Source organism: Chelon labrosus (genome assembly GCF_963514085.1).
Source record: "Chelon labrosus genome assembly, chromosome: 11".
NCBI classification, from domain to species: Eukaryota; Metazoa; Chordata; class Actinopteri; order Mugiliformes; family Mugilidae; genus Chelon; species Chelon labrosus.
Window position 1 is genome coordinate 12,591,877 of NC_140344.1, and position 19,280 is coordinate 12,611,156.

Below are 19,280 nucleotides of genomic sequence, written 5' to 3' on the forward strand. Positions count from 1 at the left end.
TGCAGGTCCAGAAAGAGAGACGTGCCATCCAAACACATGAACGTATTGACAAGTAGAAGGATTTAAAGAGTCTGGTTTTAAAAAGCAGTCAGTGATACACGTCTTATTGATTCAGCATAGCATCACAAAGCAGCAGTTGTTCAAGAACAGATGTCAAATTTTACAATCAAATATTGTACAATGAAAGAGGTAAATATGCAGCAATATGACCCATCAGGGTTTCTTGTTAATCATGTGTCCGAGTCACTGCTTTTAGCCCTTTGACTGGTGCAAGAAACATTCAGATCAATCTCAGTGCATCGCTGGTTTCAGGACGTTTGATTATCCACAATTGCTTTATGAAATTCATTTCCCTTGTTTTAATGAGTTCTAATTAAAATCAGAATCTCACTCAGTGACACAAGTGCTTCGATTCACAGTACCTTTGTATACCCATATAAAAACACAGATTATTGCATACTATGCCGACGGCACACAAACCTTGGCTCAGCTGGATGTTCTGCACCAAACTTACTGTCAGACTGACATGAGCTGGCAACAGTCGATTGGTTGTTCTGCAGAAAACCATCATCACCTTCATGTTCAACGCATTCAAAGTCAATCCTCCCACTCAGACAGACAAACATTACATTCATTACCCAGTTTTTAACGTGATCTGGTTTGTGTGACCCATTTGGGTGTGCAATATTGCTGAAAAGCTATCTTGGAAGACATGCCATCATTGAACCTTTACGCTAGGTGATCTCTGAAACGAGCAAAGTGCACAGTCCGTCTCTCCTCACATATCTTGAGGGGTAACCCTGCATTCAGCAGTGGGAAAGAATATAAACAGAGGACAGCGATTTTTGGTTTCAATTATAACTGAATACAGTTGTGGAAAATGTTTCAACTAAACAGGCGTAGCTGAGAAGGATACACAAAAGTGCCTGGACAATGGGGTTTTAAACAAATAGAACAAATCACAGAGTGGGGTTAGAATATAATACATAGAATAATTGTTATTTTCATGAGTGTTATATATACCTATCAGTATGTTTTTGATTTTATTACCATATCCAAAGATGCAATATCCTGTAGAAAAAAATTCTGTCCATTATCATCCATGATCCATTCATTCTGATTAAAAATGAAACCACTGATCTCCAATCTGATTAGAATCACACACCCTCCTAGTGTAAAATAGAGTAGCAGTGGCTAAAACAATGCCAAGAGGGAGAGGAGCTCCCTTTTGCTCAGGCATTAAAGGAGGGTGTGTCTGAACCTCACAAGTTGGAGGGAAGTTTGGACTGTTTGTGTTCGTTCTTCAACATTTTAGCAGGGGATCTAGAGCGAGGAGAGTCACCAAGGGGCTGGTTCTGAGGTTCAGGCCCTGAATGTGTCCGACTGACAGGAGTGGCTTGACCAGGGATTGGAGTGTAGGGTTTACTGACAGCCACGGGGGAGGAGAAGGAGGTCGGTGCCCCTGGTACCCCCTGCGAGGATCCACTCATGGCCAAAGGCCTTTCCTGGTGTATAGAGCTATGAGAGCCTGAGATAGTCTTTATTTCCTGGGTAAAAAGATCCACCGAGGACTCAGCCCTCTGTTTGAGGGTGCAGGCCACCCTGGCAGGGCCTGAGGTTTGGAGAGTTACAGGGCTATGAGAACCTGTGGTGCTGGGGGGCTCACTGTGGTAAACTGTCCGTCCCCTCGCAGGGCTCTGTTTGTTAGGACTGTGGACAGGAGGCGTGTAGGAAGGCGAGGCCTCACCAGAGCCATACTGTGCCAGGGAGGCGAGGGCAGAGTGCTCGGGGAGAACCTGGGGTAGGAAAACAGACTGCAGTCCTGCCAGGCTGTGCTGGGCCAAAGAGGCTGCAGCCCCAGCTCCAAATGCAGACACTGGCTGAATAAATCCAGTGGAGGACTGGGTGTTGGTGATGAAGGGAAAGTGTGGAAGGTTCAGACCACTGGATGTTCTGCCTGCTCTGTCATGACTGGAACCCATCTGCTGCATGGTGGCGTGAGAGGCTTGCTGCAGCTGGCTTAGTATGGGGCCGACTGAGCTGGAGATCAGAGGGCTTATGGTGGAGGCAGAGGCCGGTGGGAATCTCCCGACCAGCCTTCCTGGCGCCCCCTGCTGGAGTAAACCTATTGGGTGAGGTGGGGTGGTCATAGCACCATGGAAGGGCTGGGAGTGGAGCTGAGAGGAGCAGGTGTAGGAGACGGTGGCCTGACTGATGGGGAAAACTGAGGCCATGCCGGAGTGGGGAGGATGAACCAGAGAGGTCAAGGGCTGCAGGCTGCTGGTGAAGACGGGCTTTGATGTCAGCGTGGGAGTCTCCACTCCACATCTGAATTTGGTCAAGCCGGCAGGAGAGCCGGGCCCTGAACCACAGCTGCTGGAGGTGTTCCCTCCGACATGTACTCTCTTTGGATGGCTGATATGGTCCTTCATCGAGCCGGAGCTGGGTGCCAGAGGGTGGTGGAAGAGAATGGGAGGTAGCTGGGAGTGGTGGGCCAGGGCCAGAGCCAGCGGGGTGGTAGCAGCAGCAGCCTGGAGCGGGGCCTGAACCAGCGGGGCCCAGATGACCGGAGTAGGTGACGGAGGTGCAGCGGGAGGTGTGCCGGTTTGGATCAGCTGCGTGCACTGGGCCATGTCACGATCATGCTGCACTATTCTTTGGATGATCTCAGTCTCCTGAAAGTTTAGCGTGCCAGAACTCTGATGATGCTGAACTTTATGCTGAAGGACAGAGTTCCTCTTCCCTGTTAAGAAAAGAGAAGATCAAATTATTTTCACAAACAAGTGCATACTACGTGTTATTAGAGCAACCAAGGGGACCAAAGACTATAAGGTTTAAACATGACAGTAATGCTTCATTAATAAACATCATAGTGAAGAATACATGTTATAAAAGGACAAATGATACTCCAATAGAAAATTTAAGCCAATATAATCCAAAATATATATATTTCTATATCTATATTTCACAATATTACTGTCAAATCACAAATTTCTAAGGCAAACCCAATCCCTGATTATACTGTGACTTAAACAAGAAGAAGGAAATAAAAAGCTGAAAAACAACATATTTCAACATATGAGAGTTGAAATAGAGACATTTTAATTTTACAATGGGTTTAGTTTGGTTAACATTTCAAAGATTTACCAAATGTTTTCTACTACATTTACCACGAGACTCTTATGTTTAGCTAAATCTGAAGAAGATCCCAAATATTAACGACGATCTGATTTGTATAATGTGACTGCTCGGATTTGTGATTATCTTGAAATAGAAAGAAATATCTACTCACTCACTCACTTTATTGCTCTTACTACATTGGGTGAATGGCTTGGTTGGAGGCTGTTCTTGCCAATCATTGCCACCACCAGAGTAGTTGGCTTGATATTTTTATTTAAATCAATAACACATATGAACGAATTGATGATATTCATAAAGTTTATAGTGATTATTCACCGCAACTTCAATTAACTGTAGTTACTTAAGCTTGGTACAGCCACTGTAAACATATCTCATACCTTTATTAGTTTCTATTTTATATTGGGACCTTTTCTTTTCTTGTTTCCACTCCTAATTTGTATTTTTGCACTGTTTGTAACACCTAAATCTTCTCTTGGGGATCATTAAACCTTGTCTTATGTTAAAATATAGCTGCACTCCCGCAAACTATTTGACAGTCAACTCACCGATGCGGTCCAGGCGATCAAGAGCCACGGTCTCAAACGCCCTCCTCATCATGGGATACTCCTCCAGCACTTCATTGAAGTTGTCCACTGACAGGGAGTACAGCCGACAGTAGTTATCTGCTCGCACGCTGGCTGTCCTCCTGCCTCGGGTCAGGAGGCAGATCTCTGCAGGGAAAGAATGGGCGTGAGAAGAAAGTTAATGCTTTTGTTCCACTTCCTAACAAACGTCCTGCAGAGTCCAAGATCAAACGAAAAGTAAGGCATTAATATTAGGTTTTATATAATCATATAATCACCCCTCCTTCTTGTACATGTTATGTGATACACTGCTACAGAATGTGTACCTTTCTTTTAATACTCACAAAGAAAGTTTAGAAAAAAAAAACAACCAAAAAAGAACAGTATTATTAGTGTGAGACGATAAAACACGAAAAGACTGATGGATTTGAACCCCACAGATGGAGCACTTAATGCAATTTCTGCAGCTTACAGTTTGTCCTGACCTCATCTGTCGTGCCAGATCAGAAAAATAAAATAATGCGCCATTAAAAAAAAAAAAAAAGAAGTAGACATATTTTTCAGGACAGACATATTGAGGATATACACACACACAAATATACTCATACGCTCCGTCTCTTTTCTCTGTCCTCTTTATCAATTTAATCTATTTATTACACAGGACAATACAGCATTCCTGACATTTATTTTTTTATTTTTTTTTAATTATTATTATTATTTCCACATCTGTGTGTTAAGCCGTACTTCATAACATCAAGCCACAATATATGTTTCATTATCGACATTATGATTAATCATTAAAATGTGGTTAGAAATCATTTCTACACTTTGGTATGAAATGATTTATTTATGCTTGACATTTGATGATGACATTTCCCTCTGCACAGCTGGACACGGACAACGGCAGGTTGAGACGGCATTAACAAGGAAACAACAAATGGAAAAGTTGGGGATTTCAGCTTTAAATATGATGTGAGCAAAAGGGAAAACCCCACAGATGGAATCAAAGATCGCAAAGCTTTGCTCCTCTTAGTCCCGAGCCCTTTTAAGGAGATGATGTGGACAATTTTCCCCCAGCTGTAATAGTCAGGGAAGTTAATCTGCTGAGTGCCTGAGCTAAAGAAATCAAAACAAATCTTACAGTCACCGCTCCTTTACACTCACTCAAACTGACCCCTTTTCACTACAGAACGTATTAGCATACAGTGTACTCAGCAGGATGTGTGTGGGTTTTACCTCCGAAGTAGGAGCCATCAGACAGCTTGGTGTCTTGGCTGCTCTTTGTCAGGACGCTGACGACGCCATGCTGGATGAAATACATCTTCTTGCCGATGGTTCCTTCTCTGATGATGTAGTCGCCCGGCTGGAAGACCTCGAAGCGCAGCTTGGTCAGCATGGAGGTCACAAAGTTGGGATCGGCGTTGGCAAACAGGGGCATGGAGGCCACCAGTTTGCGACAGTTGAAGTTGATGATCTCCTGCAGGAGACACAAATAGGTGTCATCATTTATGTTTTGCTGAGGCACGGCCTCCACGCGTGTACAATCATTATAAAAGCAGGGTGGTTAGCGGCTTAGCGCTCCGCTAATGAGGTTCTCTGTCCTCATAAAGTCTCCAGCCATTACTAATCAGATTACACGACTATTAACATCATCATGCAAAGTAAGGCTGCCATATTAGATTACATAAATAATTAACAGCACGGCATTTACTACTGAGGACATGAGAATAAAAATACATTTGTTTTAACTGCACTGAAGCAGAATATAAACCTTAATAAATAAATTGTAACAGGGCATAATGTAGCTGTATGCAGATTCAAGGACAGTGCTTGCGTTTATTAATACAAAGTACACATTTAACTATGAAAAATAATATTTCTCTTACACCATCCTTTACTCATGTGTGCCCACGGGTGGAAGATACATTAACAATGGCACAGCTCTCCCTCCAACCACACTATCATTTATGAAATGTTTAATACGTAAAATAGGGGGATTTGAAGTCAGCTGACCTCTCGCAGCGGTTCATTCAGCTCCTCCAAAATGCTCTCCTCGTCAAACATCTTTCCCTGATAACGGTGCTCGTAGTAGTCGTGGATCCTCTGCCGCATGTCGGCAGGGAGCTTGTGGAAGGACATGTACTGCTCCACTTGTTTGTACTGCAACAACAATGATTATTAACAAAAGCGAGTAAAACCATTTGACTGAACAGTAACCGCCTTTGTGTCGAAGGCGAAATGCAAAGTCATGTCAAAATGAATATATTAAACTGATTGATGTGTTGGCTCAGAGGTGGACTATAATGTTCCTCATTATGTTAACAGTCAACTGTCAGGCCATCTGTGAAACCTGCCCACAGTGCAATGCTGTGACTCTGCCCCATCTGACAATTACAGTTGCGCTCTGCAGGCTGTGGCTAATAACATTAACAACTGTGCCCTTCAGCAGTGTTCTCTACCAGCACAGCACCATGTATGGTCAATGTACCCAGCCTATGTATGCCATTTCCTGCTGCATTGCTTTTATTAACTCTCTGCAATGTTTTTATAATTTTTGTGTATTTGATTTATTTTTTTTTTTTTCATGTATTTGAAAGCTGAAACAGTAGCTGACAGTCACAGTCATTATTTTTTTCTGTTCCTCTGTCCTTTCCCATTTACTAATGATATCAAACTCTGGGGCATTTTCACACCTAAATATTCAGCAGACCTTTTGACTGTAAAGGCTTATGCCACCTTTAAAAGGAGGTTTAAAATATGCGTTTCCAAACAAAAAAGGTGGGTTTACTTGACGATTCATTCCTGGATAAAATGCTTTTTTCACTTAACATTTCAACCAGTGATTGAAGAATTATTCAGACCTTTTACTCAAGAAAAACAAGATGCATCTCAATGAAAAACCCTACATTCGAAATCTGAGAAATAGCAGAAGTTCTGCAGATATTAAAAGTCTGATTAAAAGTCTCTTGGATCTAACAAAAGAAATTTTCCTTGACACCCACCTTTTCTTGGTACTGCCTCCTGGAGGAGTCCAGAGACTGAATGAGTGCAGTCGCGTGCCCCACAAACATGGCAAAACAGGTGGCGCCCACGATCATGCTGAGGATAGTGAGCCACACGTCAGCCATGCCGATGGGGGGGTACAGGCCGTACCCGATACACAGCATGTGGCTCATGGCCTTGAAGAGGGCATAGGAGTACTGCTGACCCCAAGTGTCATTCTGTAAGGGATGCGGAGGAGGGAGGGGAAAAGTTTATCAGCATCCACAACATTAATGCTGCGTCACGTCTGATGGGGAGGAGGAGGCCTGTGTTCTCCAGGTTTGTCTGCATGCAGCTGAGGGGCTCACTTATCACGGTTATTCTTATGGAACTGGTTTAATTATTTGAGGTTCTGTTGTACCTACTAAAAAACATATACACCGATCAGGCATAACATTATGACCAGCTCCTAATACTGTCTAGGTCTCCCTTGTGCCTTCAAAATAGCTGTGACGCATCAATGGACATGGCCCTTCTGAGGGTGTCCTGTGGTGTCTGGCAACACAGTGTTGCCTTTGGACCCTATGGGTTGAATAGAGGGGCTTCTGTGGATCAGGCTCGTATCAGTACATCCCACAGATACTTGATCAGTTTGGGATCTAGTGAATTTGGAGGCCAGGTCAACACCTTGTGCTCTTCTTCATGTTTTTTTTGAGTTGTTCCTAAACCATTTTTGTGTGTGTGCCTGTGTCTGGCTGCATCCTGCTGGTGATGGCTGCTGCCATGAAGGAGTGTCATTGCTATGGGGTGGGGGTGCCTGGTCTGGTCTAGGTGGGTGGTACATGTCTAAGTAACATCCACATGAATGCCAGGTCCAAAAGTTTCCTATCAGAACATTGAATTGTCACAAGATGATCAATGTTATTTACTTCTCCTGTCAGTGGTTTTAATGCTGTGGCTGATAAGTGTATGTAATTACGGGTGAGTAAAAGGACCTTTTTAAAGGTATTATGTCTCCTTTGAAGGCACATTTTCATGTTATTATATGGTGCAATATATACCTTACTTCTTCTACGAGAAAGCCTTAGTGTGTCTGTGACTGCAAACTACTGTCAATGCATGTACGAAGCTTTTGTGTAAATATCTCCACGCGATCACAGTGTAGTTTTGGGAAGAATGCATTAGGATGCCGTCTGACTCACAGTAATCCACTTACCACCATCTTGTTCCTGGTGACCCAGCAGTCTGGAGGGAAGTCTTGCAGCATGGGGACGAGGAACTGCAGACAGCCGTCCCAGTGACACAGCAGCAGCATCATGCCAATCAGGTTCATGATACGCACCATAGCGCTGGCCAGGTCATACGTCATGTGGAAAACCTACGACGCAGATTATCAGCATTAGGGGAAAGGAAACATCCCAACACGCATCCCATCTTTGTAAATACAATTTTAACTCTCTGTCATGCAATCAGAGGATTTGAAACATATAGCAGGTGCTGTGACTAAACAAGAGCACACTTAATCTACTACAGACCACAGCAGGCTTTTTCACAGTCCAGTAACCATCTGCAACAATAATGGAAGATGAGGATGGAGCTTTACGTGATATTATGAAAATAAGATAATGCAGGAAAATATCCGTTAAGTGAGATGATTTTGTTCAAATGAGTGCACGCAAAAGGAGATTCAACAAATTAACTCAACAGCAGCGTTATGCTGCTTTTTGAAACACGCACAAGTTATTAAACACAGCGGTTAAACATGAGAAGCTTCAGAGACTACTACTACAACTAACAAACTTCATTTGCAGTTAATCTGGTAAAAATATAGCATCGCACATTTTTAAAGGTACTTCTGTAAAAAGGCTTGATTTCAGACCATCATAAACCCTTTAAAGTATCCATCTAATTCTGAGCAATGAGCTTGTGTGAGATCTTAAATTAAGTTGTCCTCGTCTACCTCTTCCCACTGATGGATGTAACGAATGAGTCTGGAGAGGCGCAGCAGCCGCAGCAGACTGAGGATCTTTGTGAAGCGGACGATCCTCAAAGCCCGAGCCGTCTTGTAAAAATCCGAGTCGATGCGCGTCTCTACGATGAGGAAGATGTAGTCCACTGGTATGGAGGAGATGAAGTCCACCACAAACCAGCTCTTCAGGTACTTTATCTTGATCTGCTGCGGGTCCAGGATGATCTCCGTGTTGTCCTCCTTGACGATGCCCGTGCGGAAGTTCAAGACCAGGTCCATGAGGAAGAAGGTGTCCGACACCACGTTGAAGACGATCCAGGGCGGCGTGTGCTCGTCCTTGAAGAAGGTGATGCCCACGGGGATGATGATGAGGTTTCCCACCATCAGCAGCAGCATGGTCAGATCCCAGTAGAACCTGAAAGACACAATGATGGACAACTCACACCGTCAATAACATCAGGACAGTATCTGTAAAGTTTATCAGACACAACAAAGGCGAGGAGACCAGATATGTCAGCAAAATGTCAATACAGTCTTATTTGCAATGTGCTCTGTATAAATACTTTCTGGTATTTATACAGAGCACATTGCAAATAAGACTGTCCAGGTGCCTGCACTAGGTGACGTCACACTACCATCAAGTCCTTTTTAGACTTCTAAAAACAGTCCAAGATTATCGTATTTTATAGGCATTGTATCCAAACAAACAGCTGTTGATTTGAACATTCACCTCCAAGTGGTTAAATATTTCGTTTTATATGCAGTGGTAATATGTTCCGGTTTCTAACACAGCAGAATCTAAACAATCAAATGTTGATCAGAAACTTTACTCACCTTTTACAGAGCTAAACACTAAACACTTCTTCTGAAATAATTTTTATGTCTTCATTAGAGGTTTAAAGGTGCAGAGGTCATAAGAAATAAGGGGGAGGGAACTGCTGAAAAACATGCCACAAGCACCTCAACAACCCAAACCACATCTTGTCCTAAAGGCAGGTAGGTTTGAAAATCAATTAATTTGTCTTTTTCTTTATTAAAAATGGAAAATAACTGCTTCTTCCAGCTTCTAAAATATGAAAATTTGATGCATGTCTTTGTCAGATAGTCAAACAAATATGTCCAGGTTTTGGAACATTGTCCAGCTGAAGGGATTTGTGCCAACTGAGAAAATAATTAGCAGATTAACTCATAATTAAAACGCTTGCATCCCTTTTAAAAGGCAGTCGATAGTTTGAACTTTGCGGTTTGTTGTCTTTAAAGCCGTAAAAACAAAACAGTTCGAGGAACAGATTACGAATAGAAATCGGTTTTACGACTGGGTGCTGTTCAGTTCACACAACACTTTAAAAACAAGAGGCAGGCATACTGAGAATGTGACGCATATTCAAAGCAATTCGGGACACGTCGGAACTGAAATTAATCTCTGTGAAACTTGCAGTCTCAGACTGTGCCTCGGTAGATTTACTGTATGTCCTAATGAGTTGAGACAATGCAAAGAAACTGCCTGCACATAAACAGAAACAAAGAAATTGATTGATTCGAGAAAATAGCGGTGGTTCTCTAATTTAATTCAATACTGGGCTTTTGGCCATACGGGCAAAAAGGAAAATGGGTTATTGGAATTCATCTGAACGGCTCGAGAGGAGGTATTGATTTTCACAAGTATCAGCAGCAGTGTGTTTGATTCCTAACTGCATGAAAGAATTGGCTATTAGTTGATTACAGTAAAGTCACAACATTTAACTTTACATATTTTCACAATAATCTCAATCAATGTCAGTCCCATTAGTGATATTTGATACCATCTGTTGCTAGATATCTCTACTCCTTTGGTTTCAGATACTGTTCTAAAATGATCTGTGCAATAGTTGAACAAGGAACAAAAACCTAATTAATATCATCACAGGAAACAAACAGAAGTATGCAAACATCCACACAACGGACAAGACGTGGAGAGCGCGTGTTTGCCAGTGACTACCTGTGTAAATGAATGCGTGATGAGACAGTGCGCTTGTGTGTGATTGCACGTCTGATCTATTTCAGTGAGCTAAATAACAACTGATCGATTCAGCCTGACACACCTACAGGGTCAGCACAAGCTGCAGAGGGGAGGGGGTAGATTTACAGGGATGCAAGCATTACAACACTTAAGGCTGCTCGTGGGGTGTGAAACAGTATGCAGTAAACTCTTGCTGCATTCAAGAGAACAGGATGTTAATGTAAAAAAAGAGAAGAAAAAAAAAAAGAAACCTGTTTGAAAAACCCGGATGAACAAACACCTCACAGCCTCATTAACGGGTAGAATTTAAAGCTTAAGTCACGCCTGACTAAGTGAATATGTGAATGAATGTGAGGAACATGTAATGGTGATGATGGTGTTACAAACAACATCACAGTGAGACATCTCTGAGCCTCAGGTGTTACCGAAATTGTAACACTTTCTGGGCTTTAATGAAGACACAAGACACAACTGGCAGTTAACCCGTTAACGTTCACTCCCTTTAAATAACTACAAAAGAATGACTAAAAGCTTGAAATGATTTTACTGAGAAAATAATGTGCAGTTTGTAGCGATCAACATGCATGTACCCCTGTAGATGGCAGGGATGCAATTTGGTTTAGAAATGTGTCGATGCCACCAGTTTGTTCAGAGTTCAGACGTGTGCAACTCCACCTTTCTAGTTCACTCACACACAACCTTCACAGGGGAACATCACAAAAAGCGGGAACGAGTGAGGGCACGGTGGGCATTTGTTCTAATCAGCTTTCTGTTGTTCTCTGCCAAACAAAGCATTTGCATTTCTCTCTACATCTGCCCGTTGTCTCTGCAGTGACACACTGGTTCTAATTGCACTTCCCCTCTCTGGCTAAATCCGCCGTTATCTCCTGGGAATCCATGTCATCTCCAGAAGTCAGCTCCCATCAGCCAGATGTTAAGTAGTTAGCATTACTGCTCTGCACACGTCACTGTGCTGCAGAACGCTGGAACAGCTGGAACAAACAAATATTATACAGTTTTTTAAAAGGTCTGCAAGGGGACAGTGCATTATTGCTGTCCCCTTGCAGACCGTTCTTTTGGGCTCCATGAGATAACTTTGCGTGCGGCATTCAGCCCAAAAGATCAGAACTTACTGGTGTAATCTAGTGTTACCATCAAAGTAAAGCTGACAGTTATGGAGTCTATGGACCTTGACTGGTCCAGACAGGACTCTTGCACCATTTGGGTCAGAGTGCAACAATGTTAAAGAGCATGAGAGCACAAAGAGACGGGAGTTACAAGCAAAGTGAACACAAAAAGGCTTAAAATGGTGAAAGGAGCTTAGATCAATCAGGACAGCTGAAAAGGGGATCACATTTGTACTAGAGATACTTATCTTTCGCTGCCAGAGCACAGCTGAAGCACAACAGCCTGCATGCAGCTCAGTGGCTTAACACACACCTGTACCGTGGCTCAGGCCCACCAGCAATCATATTAACCATATTTACAGAGTGTGCCAGTTCAGTATGTCTGCTGCTGTATCCACAGAAAACCTTAATAAAAGACAGCAGTTACTTATGTGAGAAACAACACATACTGTGCTTGTAAACAGAAACAAGAAGAAGATACATGTGTTACACCGTAGTGAGCGGATGCACAGTGGTCATGGAAACACACAGCATGTCAGCTCCCAGTTGTTACAGACATCAGGGGGGTTGAGTTAACTTGTTTGCAGGATCAGAACCTGCAACTCTGGATTCAAGAAGGATCTTAACTGCTGCATGCATCTGCAACTTAAAATGGGTTCTGCAGAATAAAGCATTCACCTCAAGAGGTATGCAATAAGCACTAAAAACCTGCTCTTGCTCAAAGCGCAACCCAAACCGAGCATGAAGTAATGACACCTCATACACAGAGTTAACAGCTGGGCGTCCTGATTCCCCCACAACATCATTTTCATTACAATCCCTCTTTCTGCGTTTCTCTCTCTGTGTTTTGCGGCGTGTCCCCTCCCTGTCCACACCGTCTCTGCTCCATTAGACTAATTGTGCTATAATAATCTCCACTGATGTGTGCTTCTAATATCTTGAATGGTCATGTTACCCTATTTTGATTACCCCATTTCCAAGCCCCTGCTGCACTGTCTGTAATCCACTGCCCTCGCTAAATGATAAAAAAAAAAAAAAAAAAAGTGTAATTCAGATGAGTGGAAAAAAAAAAACCTGCAGTGACACACATCTGCGTACGACTGACTGGTGAAAATATGATGACAGTGAGCCTCAAGGTTAAATGTCAGGAAAATCTCTTGATCGTGGCGATAAGCAGAATCCCAGTTTCCATGCAGGATGCAATGAAATGCTGCAGCATGGCTGATAAATTAGTAAATCACAGGAAAGGCTTAGTTTGCTGCACAAAATTAATACACAAAAACTGGTTGGTTATAGATGTGTATGGTCTGTTCTTCTGGGGATAAAACCATGCATGGACACATCGCTAGGCCTAACAATAGAGGGGCTTATACCCTGCATATGTAAGAACAGTCATTGCCAAATTATAAGAGGATTTTGCACGACAGTCGAGTCCTTTATGGTTCATCAAATCTGTAAGAATGGCTTGAGAGATATGTGCAGTCTTTTTTCTTTTTTTTCTTTTTTTTTGGAAATGATCATTTTTCAGAAGTTAAGCCATTTATCTAGTCAGCGTGTGTGCAGCTTACTGAGCCACATTCAGCTTATGATACACCTACTCTGGACAAGTTCACACTCCTGATCATCATGTTGCCATCGCTGTAGTCAAAGAAAAACACCCATTGTATGCAGGGGGAGGGGGTTGTGTGTTCATAGTGGCATGTGTGTTCATGTCATGTTCATTTTTGTCTCAAGTTTAGACATATCCAAAATGTTCAGTTTTAAAACATCTGCAGTCCAAAATGAGAATCAAATGTGTGACAGGGTCACTGCAGCACTTACTCTGCTTGTAAAGGAAGGGGTTTCTGCACGTAAATTACCTAAAATCACTGTAGGGGTGGATTATCCAGAAGCCTGCAGACTTTACCCGCTCCCTCTCATGCTCCACGGCCCTCTCACTCCCCAACATCCGCAGGGAGAACTTGTTGACTCCCGGCTGGAGCATCGCGCCAAACTGCCGGTGCATGAAGCCGGCTTGGTACAGCCGGTCATCTTCTGGTAATATCTGCTCGCTGCCCTCCAACTTGATGAAACTTGACTGGTCAAACACTGACGGTTGCCCGACTGCGCCAATCAGCTCACTCGTTTCCCGCTCCTGGGCCCCGGGGCCGTGCTCACCGGGGAAACTCTCGGTGACAGCGGCATCAGCTTCGGGGATGAGGCGCCGCTGCTCCGCTGCGTCTGACCCGGGAGGATGGCGCCCGGTGATGGAAGAGATGCTGCCCCTAAAAAAGCGACAGTCCCCGTTCAAGTTGGTCTTCACAGTAATGTCCCTGTCCAAGTCTTCGCTCCTGGCCTCCTCAATGCTCTTGCAACTGCTTGCAGGAGACGGAGAGGACAAATGTTTTAGCCGAATACTTTTCCTCTTGGTGTCCTTGTCGCCGCTGTCTCCTTCGTCAATCACAAAGGGTTTTTGCCCAATGTTTTGCGGCAGGCTGTAGAGCCGTTTGCGCATGGAAGACTGGAATCTTTCCATTTTGCACAAGAAGAAGAAGAAAGAAAGAAGAAGAAGAAGAGAAAGAGGTGCGCTCTAAGGACAGCCCGTGAAAACAGAGGGATGAATCATGAATCTCATACACTCGGGGTGCCACTGGAGGGAAAACAGTGACGGCGCATCCGCAGGACAGGTCGTATCTTCTCTGACACTTCGGACGTGCCGCTCTCCTCCGGTTCAAACATTGAGATGCGTCAACAGTACGTGACCGCTTCAATCACACAGTCATGTAAAAGCGGCCAACGAGAAACGCATGTTAATCCAGGTAAGCTCGCTGAGTGCAGACAGGAGCGCATCAGGATGCAGCATGCTGAGCGTCGGACGTGCCGGAGTGGGAGAATGCTGCTGCTGCTGCTGCTGCTGCTGCTGAGCTCCTCAATGACAAAGCATCATCTCCACCTCCCCGAAATATCTGAGCTCTCTCTCAGTGCAAGGTGCATGCACACATGCACGCAGCTGGCTCTGGCGTTCAGGGGCTGACATCACTCATCCATAAGCCTTCCCGCTTCCTAATAACAGGGATATTGATGGAGCTAATCTATCGAGTTGCCATAGGAGCCAGGATGGCACATGCGCTCACCCCGCCCAGTCAGGACAACTGGAGAGGAGGATTCAAGGATGCGATCCAGCCTTGGAGTTACAGTCCACGAGTTGAGAGAAAGCGACGGGATGTTACTGTGGTCTGGCCTCATGCTAAACAATCAGTAGTGATATTGTGCCTAACAATATGTTTAGACAGTGAACTGCCACTTTACACACCTGTATATGTGTTAAGGCATGAAAGATGGTTCATAGCCGTTTTCACTGAGGTGATATTAAAACTGGAAGATAATACAGACCTATAGTCAAACTACTCAAGACTCACAACTAGAATTAGTCAATCAAATCTGAAAAGGTTAATAAAGTATCATACCCATCATGGTTTTTTGTTTTTTGGTCTAGTAGGTGACAGATTCAAATAAGAACATGCATTTACAATAAAAAAGGAATCCACGGCTACACATCCCCACACTACACGACAAATTCTGATTAAACTTTAACCAGGCAGCTTAACTGTATGAAGAGTTGTGCATATATTACCTGTGTTCATGCTGGGTTAATGGAAATTTAGATTGCGGGGTTTAAAGATAAAACTGTTATACCAATCTACCACCTGTTCGGCAACATGTTTTATTAACCGATTACCTTTTCAGTGATAGAAAGGAGTTTGTTTTCTTTGTACTGATCAACACGACAAAGTAATATTGTGAAAGGCTGTTAACAGTTGGCAGCATTATAATGTTGTCTAACATTTTTACACTTGTTTCGAACATATAGGTTTTCATACGGCACACAACAGCAAACAAGGGGAAATGTTAGTTAGTTAGTTAGTTAGTTATAAAAGTTGGTTTCCACTGAAGTATTTTCTCAGGAGACAGTTCGGCTGATAGTGGTAGAACCATTTCTTTTTATTTCCCTCACCAGTAACATGGTGATATAAAATAGCACTCACTGAACAGCACAAAATAAAAATGATACCTTACAAGAACACACCAGTAGTCTTAAAACAATCTGTGTTGGCAAATGCATGTGAGTCTCCTTATGAGATACCCAGATTATAGCTTTACGCTGTGTGCCATAGTGCATACAGTTATACCCTCTTAACGTTGATGCATTGTAGGCTTTCTTTCTCAGCTAGATGCAATATTGAAATTTTTTTTCCAAGTCAGGTGTCATCATCACAGGCTACTGTTTATTATTGGTGTCGCTGATTCATGTGAGAGGATGTCCTCTTTGTAAATCCTTTGTGGTTAATTCTTACATTAAACGTTATTTATGTCATTTTAGACCAAAACAGTCTAAAATCTGAAACCCTTGCTGTCTTTGAACCATCGTGTGTGTAATTTTCTTGCTTAGTTTGATATGATCAGTGTCAAAAGGGAAGCTTAAACTTCAGTCACGTGCCACATGATGGATAAAACCATATACTGCCATTAAATCCTTTAAAACTAAACACAGACCACAGTGTATTTATATTATGTTTAATGTAATAATATTCAGTATTACGGGTTCTGTTTTAATTATCAAAAGAAGCCTATTTTAATTAACTAACTCAGTTTCATTTGTGTCAAATTGCTCATTTGACACACAGACTGCTGTATTAACCTTTAAACGTATAATATAAATCTCTGCATTAAGTTTAGAGGATAGATTTGCCACTAAAACAATCCACTGGCCTGTTTGAGAACTAGTCCATCTGACCGATTTAAACTACACCTGACATCTGACAGATTAATCCACACACAGAGAACAACAAATCATTCTGGTCAAAAGTCGTGTTCCTTCTTTCCGGCGGCTGGCTTTTTTTCTTTTTTCTCTCCCCAGGGTTCACAAAGTCACAGATGTCTGTCTGCTCTAGAAACGGACTGATTTTATTACCGTTTGAATCCTGTCACGTACTTTTTTTTTTTTTTTTTAAAACCGGCTCTAAAAGTACGTGACTGCTCCAATCACACAGTCGTGTAAAAGCGGCCAACGAGAAACGCATGTAAATCCAGGTAAGCTCGCTGAGTGCAGACGAGAGCGCATCAGGATGCAGGATGCAGCATGCTGAGCGTCGGACGTGCCGGAGTGGGAGAATGCTGCTGCTGCTGCTGAGCTCCTCAATGACAAAGCATCATCTCCCCGAAATATCTGAGCTCTCTCTCTCTTTCTCAGTGCAAGGTGCATGCACACAGGCACGCAGCTGGCTCTGGCGTTCAGGGGCTGACATCACTCATCCATAAGCCTTCCCGCTTCCTAATAACAAGGATATTGATGGAGCTAATCTATCGAGTTGCCATAGGAGTCGGGATGGCACATGCGCTCACCCCGCCCAGTCAGGACAACTGGAGAGGAGGATTCAAGGATGCGATCCAGCCTTGAAGTTACAGTCCACGAGTCGAGAGAAAGCGACGGGATGTTACTGTGGTCTGGCCTCATGCTAAACAATCGATAGTGATATTGGACTGATTTTATTACCGTTTGAATCCTGCTGACATATTAATCCAGGACACGGCATTACAACACACACACACACACACACACAACAATACTTCACTATTCTCCTGCTGGTAAGAGTTAATGCTGAAAGTACTGCAGAGAGCATGACAGCATCAGTGAGACCTCAACACTGGCGCTTCAACAAAATAGCGCCCCCCTTTGCCGTGCTGCTGCCATCACAAACGTAATGTGCCGAATGTGCTGCCCACTGCTGTTGGAGAATATCACACGAAGACGATTTCTGCAACTGTGCAACTCTGTGACAGAAAAGATTCAAAATGTCTTCAGTGGATATCTCTTTGTTTTAAGAGGTGGCTAAACTGAGTGGTTTGAGATCCAGACCGAGGTGATTTAATACTCTTCACGTGACTGCCATGTAAAAATTGTTCATTGCAAACGATCCATGCAATTACATCACAAACAAGAGACTTGAATGTTTTGTTGATTTGCAGGTTTGTCTGGAACTCCAAGTACAAATTCCCTCACAGCAAATCACCACCAAACAAAAATTGATGTCAGCCCCCTTTAAATAGGCTACTGGCTTTAAAAACACCTTACGGGTTGTTTTTCAAACTCACAAATACATGTAAAATCTTCTGTCTGCTACTCCTGTCTCTGAACACAATAATCACATCTTAAACTGAGGATTCAAGACATTTAGTTTACTGAGTGCACATTGTTACCTCCTCTGCTCTGCCCTCCCCCCAAACTCTCACTAGATGGCGCTGCTCTCCACATGCTTTCATTTTTCTGCATCCATCCGGCAGCCAGTGTTTGCTCAGTAATCTTGACTGAGTCTTGCAGAGAAACAAACTCAACAGACACGTTTTCATTTTGGAGCTTTTTATTCTTAAAAATGACTCGGGATCTTGGAATTGCTTCACATGTGTCGGCTCCGATGTGGGCTCTCTTTCACCGCCTCCCACGTCAGCTCTTACTGATAACTCATGCAGCCGTGTAGTATGCTCTACGGTGATCCTACTAGTTTAAAGCTTTGTCACAGGGAAATCAAAAGCTGCAATGATTTTCAATATATTGATATGGATAATAATTGCATAGGATAATAGCCATGCTGTACAATACACATAATTATAAAACAATGTGTTAGAATGATTAGTACAGATTTCCTAAAGTAGGTTTTATACAGCTTTTCATTATTCTCAACATTTAAGTGCATCATATAATATGGATAATCTTTATATTGATGGTAGTCTGATACATAGTTATAGTGATTTAATACATACAGTACATACAGTAAAGTAAACCTTAACCAAATTTAGAGGGACATTGCAAAGCCCTTAAAATGTAATAGATACTGTCTGATAAAATGAACGGTATGCAGCGGAATGATAAAACTGTACAACTCTGTCATACCAGATTATGGGTGGTATACTCTTTTACATTGCTGAGTTATGTTTTTCCTCTAGTACACACAGATTATCTACATGAAGCCACTCTCAGAGAAAGGAACAGAAAAAAAAAAGCCATTTCTGTGTCAAACAGAAGGTCGTCATCTTGCATGCATTACTTTAGAAGTAGTAAAAATGTAAAATTAGTGTTTGGAAGGGGGGAAAAAATCATAAACATCAACACCTGCATGCAGCAACAATGGTTATAATGTTAACAATTCCATATGATTATTTGAGTACCTCCTGACCTCACACCCACACACAATAAAATCATAAGGCATGCCTCATTTAACTCCTCAACAAACACACTTTAAATGGCAGATACATCCTATATAACAATGGAGTCCCGTCTTGTTTACCTTCATATGGTCATTACATGTGAAATGAGACCTGCCAGGAAAGAAAAAAATCAACCCATCAGTTCAGTGTGACAGTGTTAACAGCATATTGTTTGCGGCCACATGCCTGTATTACATATTTATAGTCAAAGACTTTCGCTCAATAATTGAATACTTACTCAGCAGACAAGCTGCTCA

At 42.7% G+C, this 19,280-nt stretch overlaps 1 protein-coding gene across 1 annotated transcript; it reads right to left on the reverse strand.

The window, feature by feature from the left end:
* Positions 1-1,029: 1,029 nt before the first annotated feature.
* LOC311496015 (potassium/sodium hyperpolarization-activated cyclic nucleotide-gated channel 3-like) lies at positions 1,030-14,296 on the reverse strand (the record flags this gene model as incomplete). The annotated part of the gene is made up of 8 exons (XM_084555740.1): positions 1,030-2,743; positions 3,687-3,851; positions 4,941-5,181; positions 5,718-5,864; positions 6,707-6,925; positions 7,903-8,064; positions 8,647-9,070; positions 13,641-14,296. 8 exons carry the CDS (start codon positions 14,294-14,296, stop codon positions 1,263-1,265), a joined length of 3,495 nt encoding a protein of 1,164 aa, XP_084411866.1. The 3' UTR covers positions 1,030-1,262.
* Positions 14,297-19,280: the final 4,984 nt, after the last annotated feature.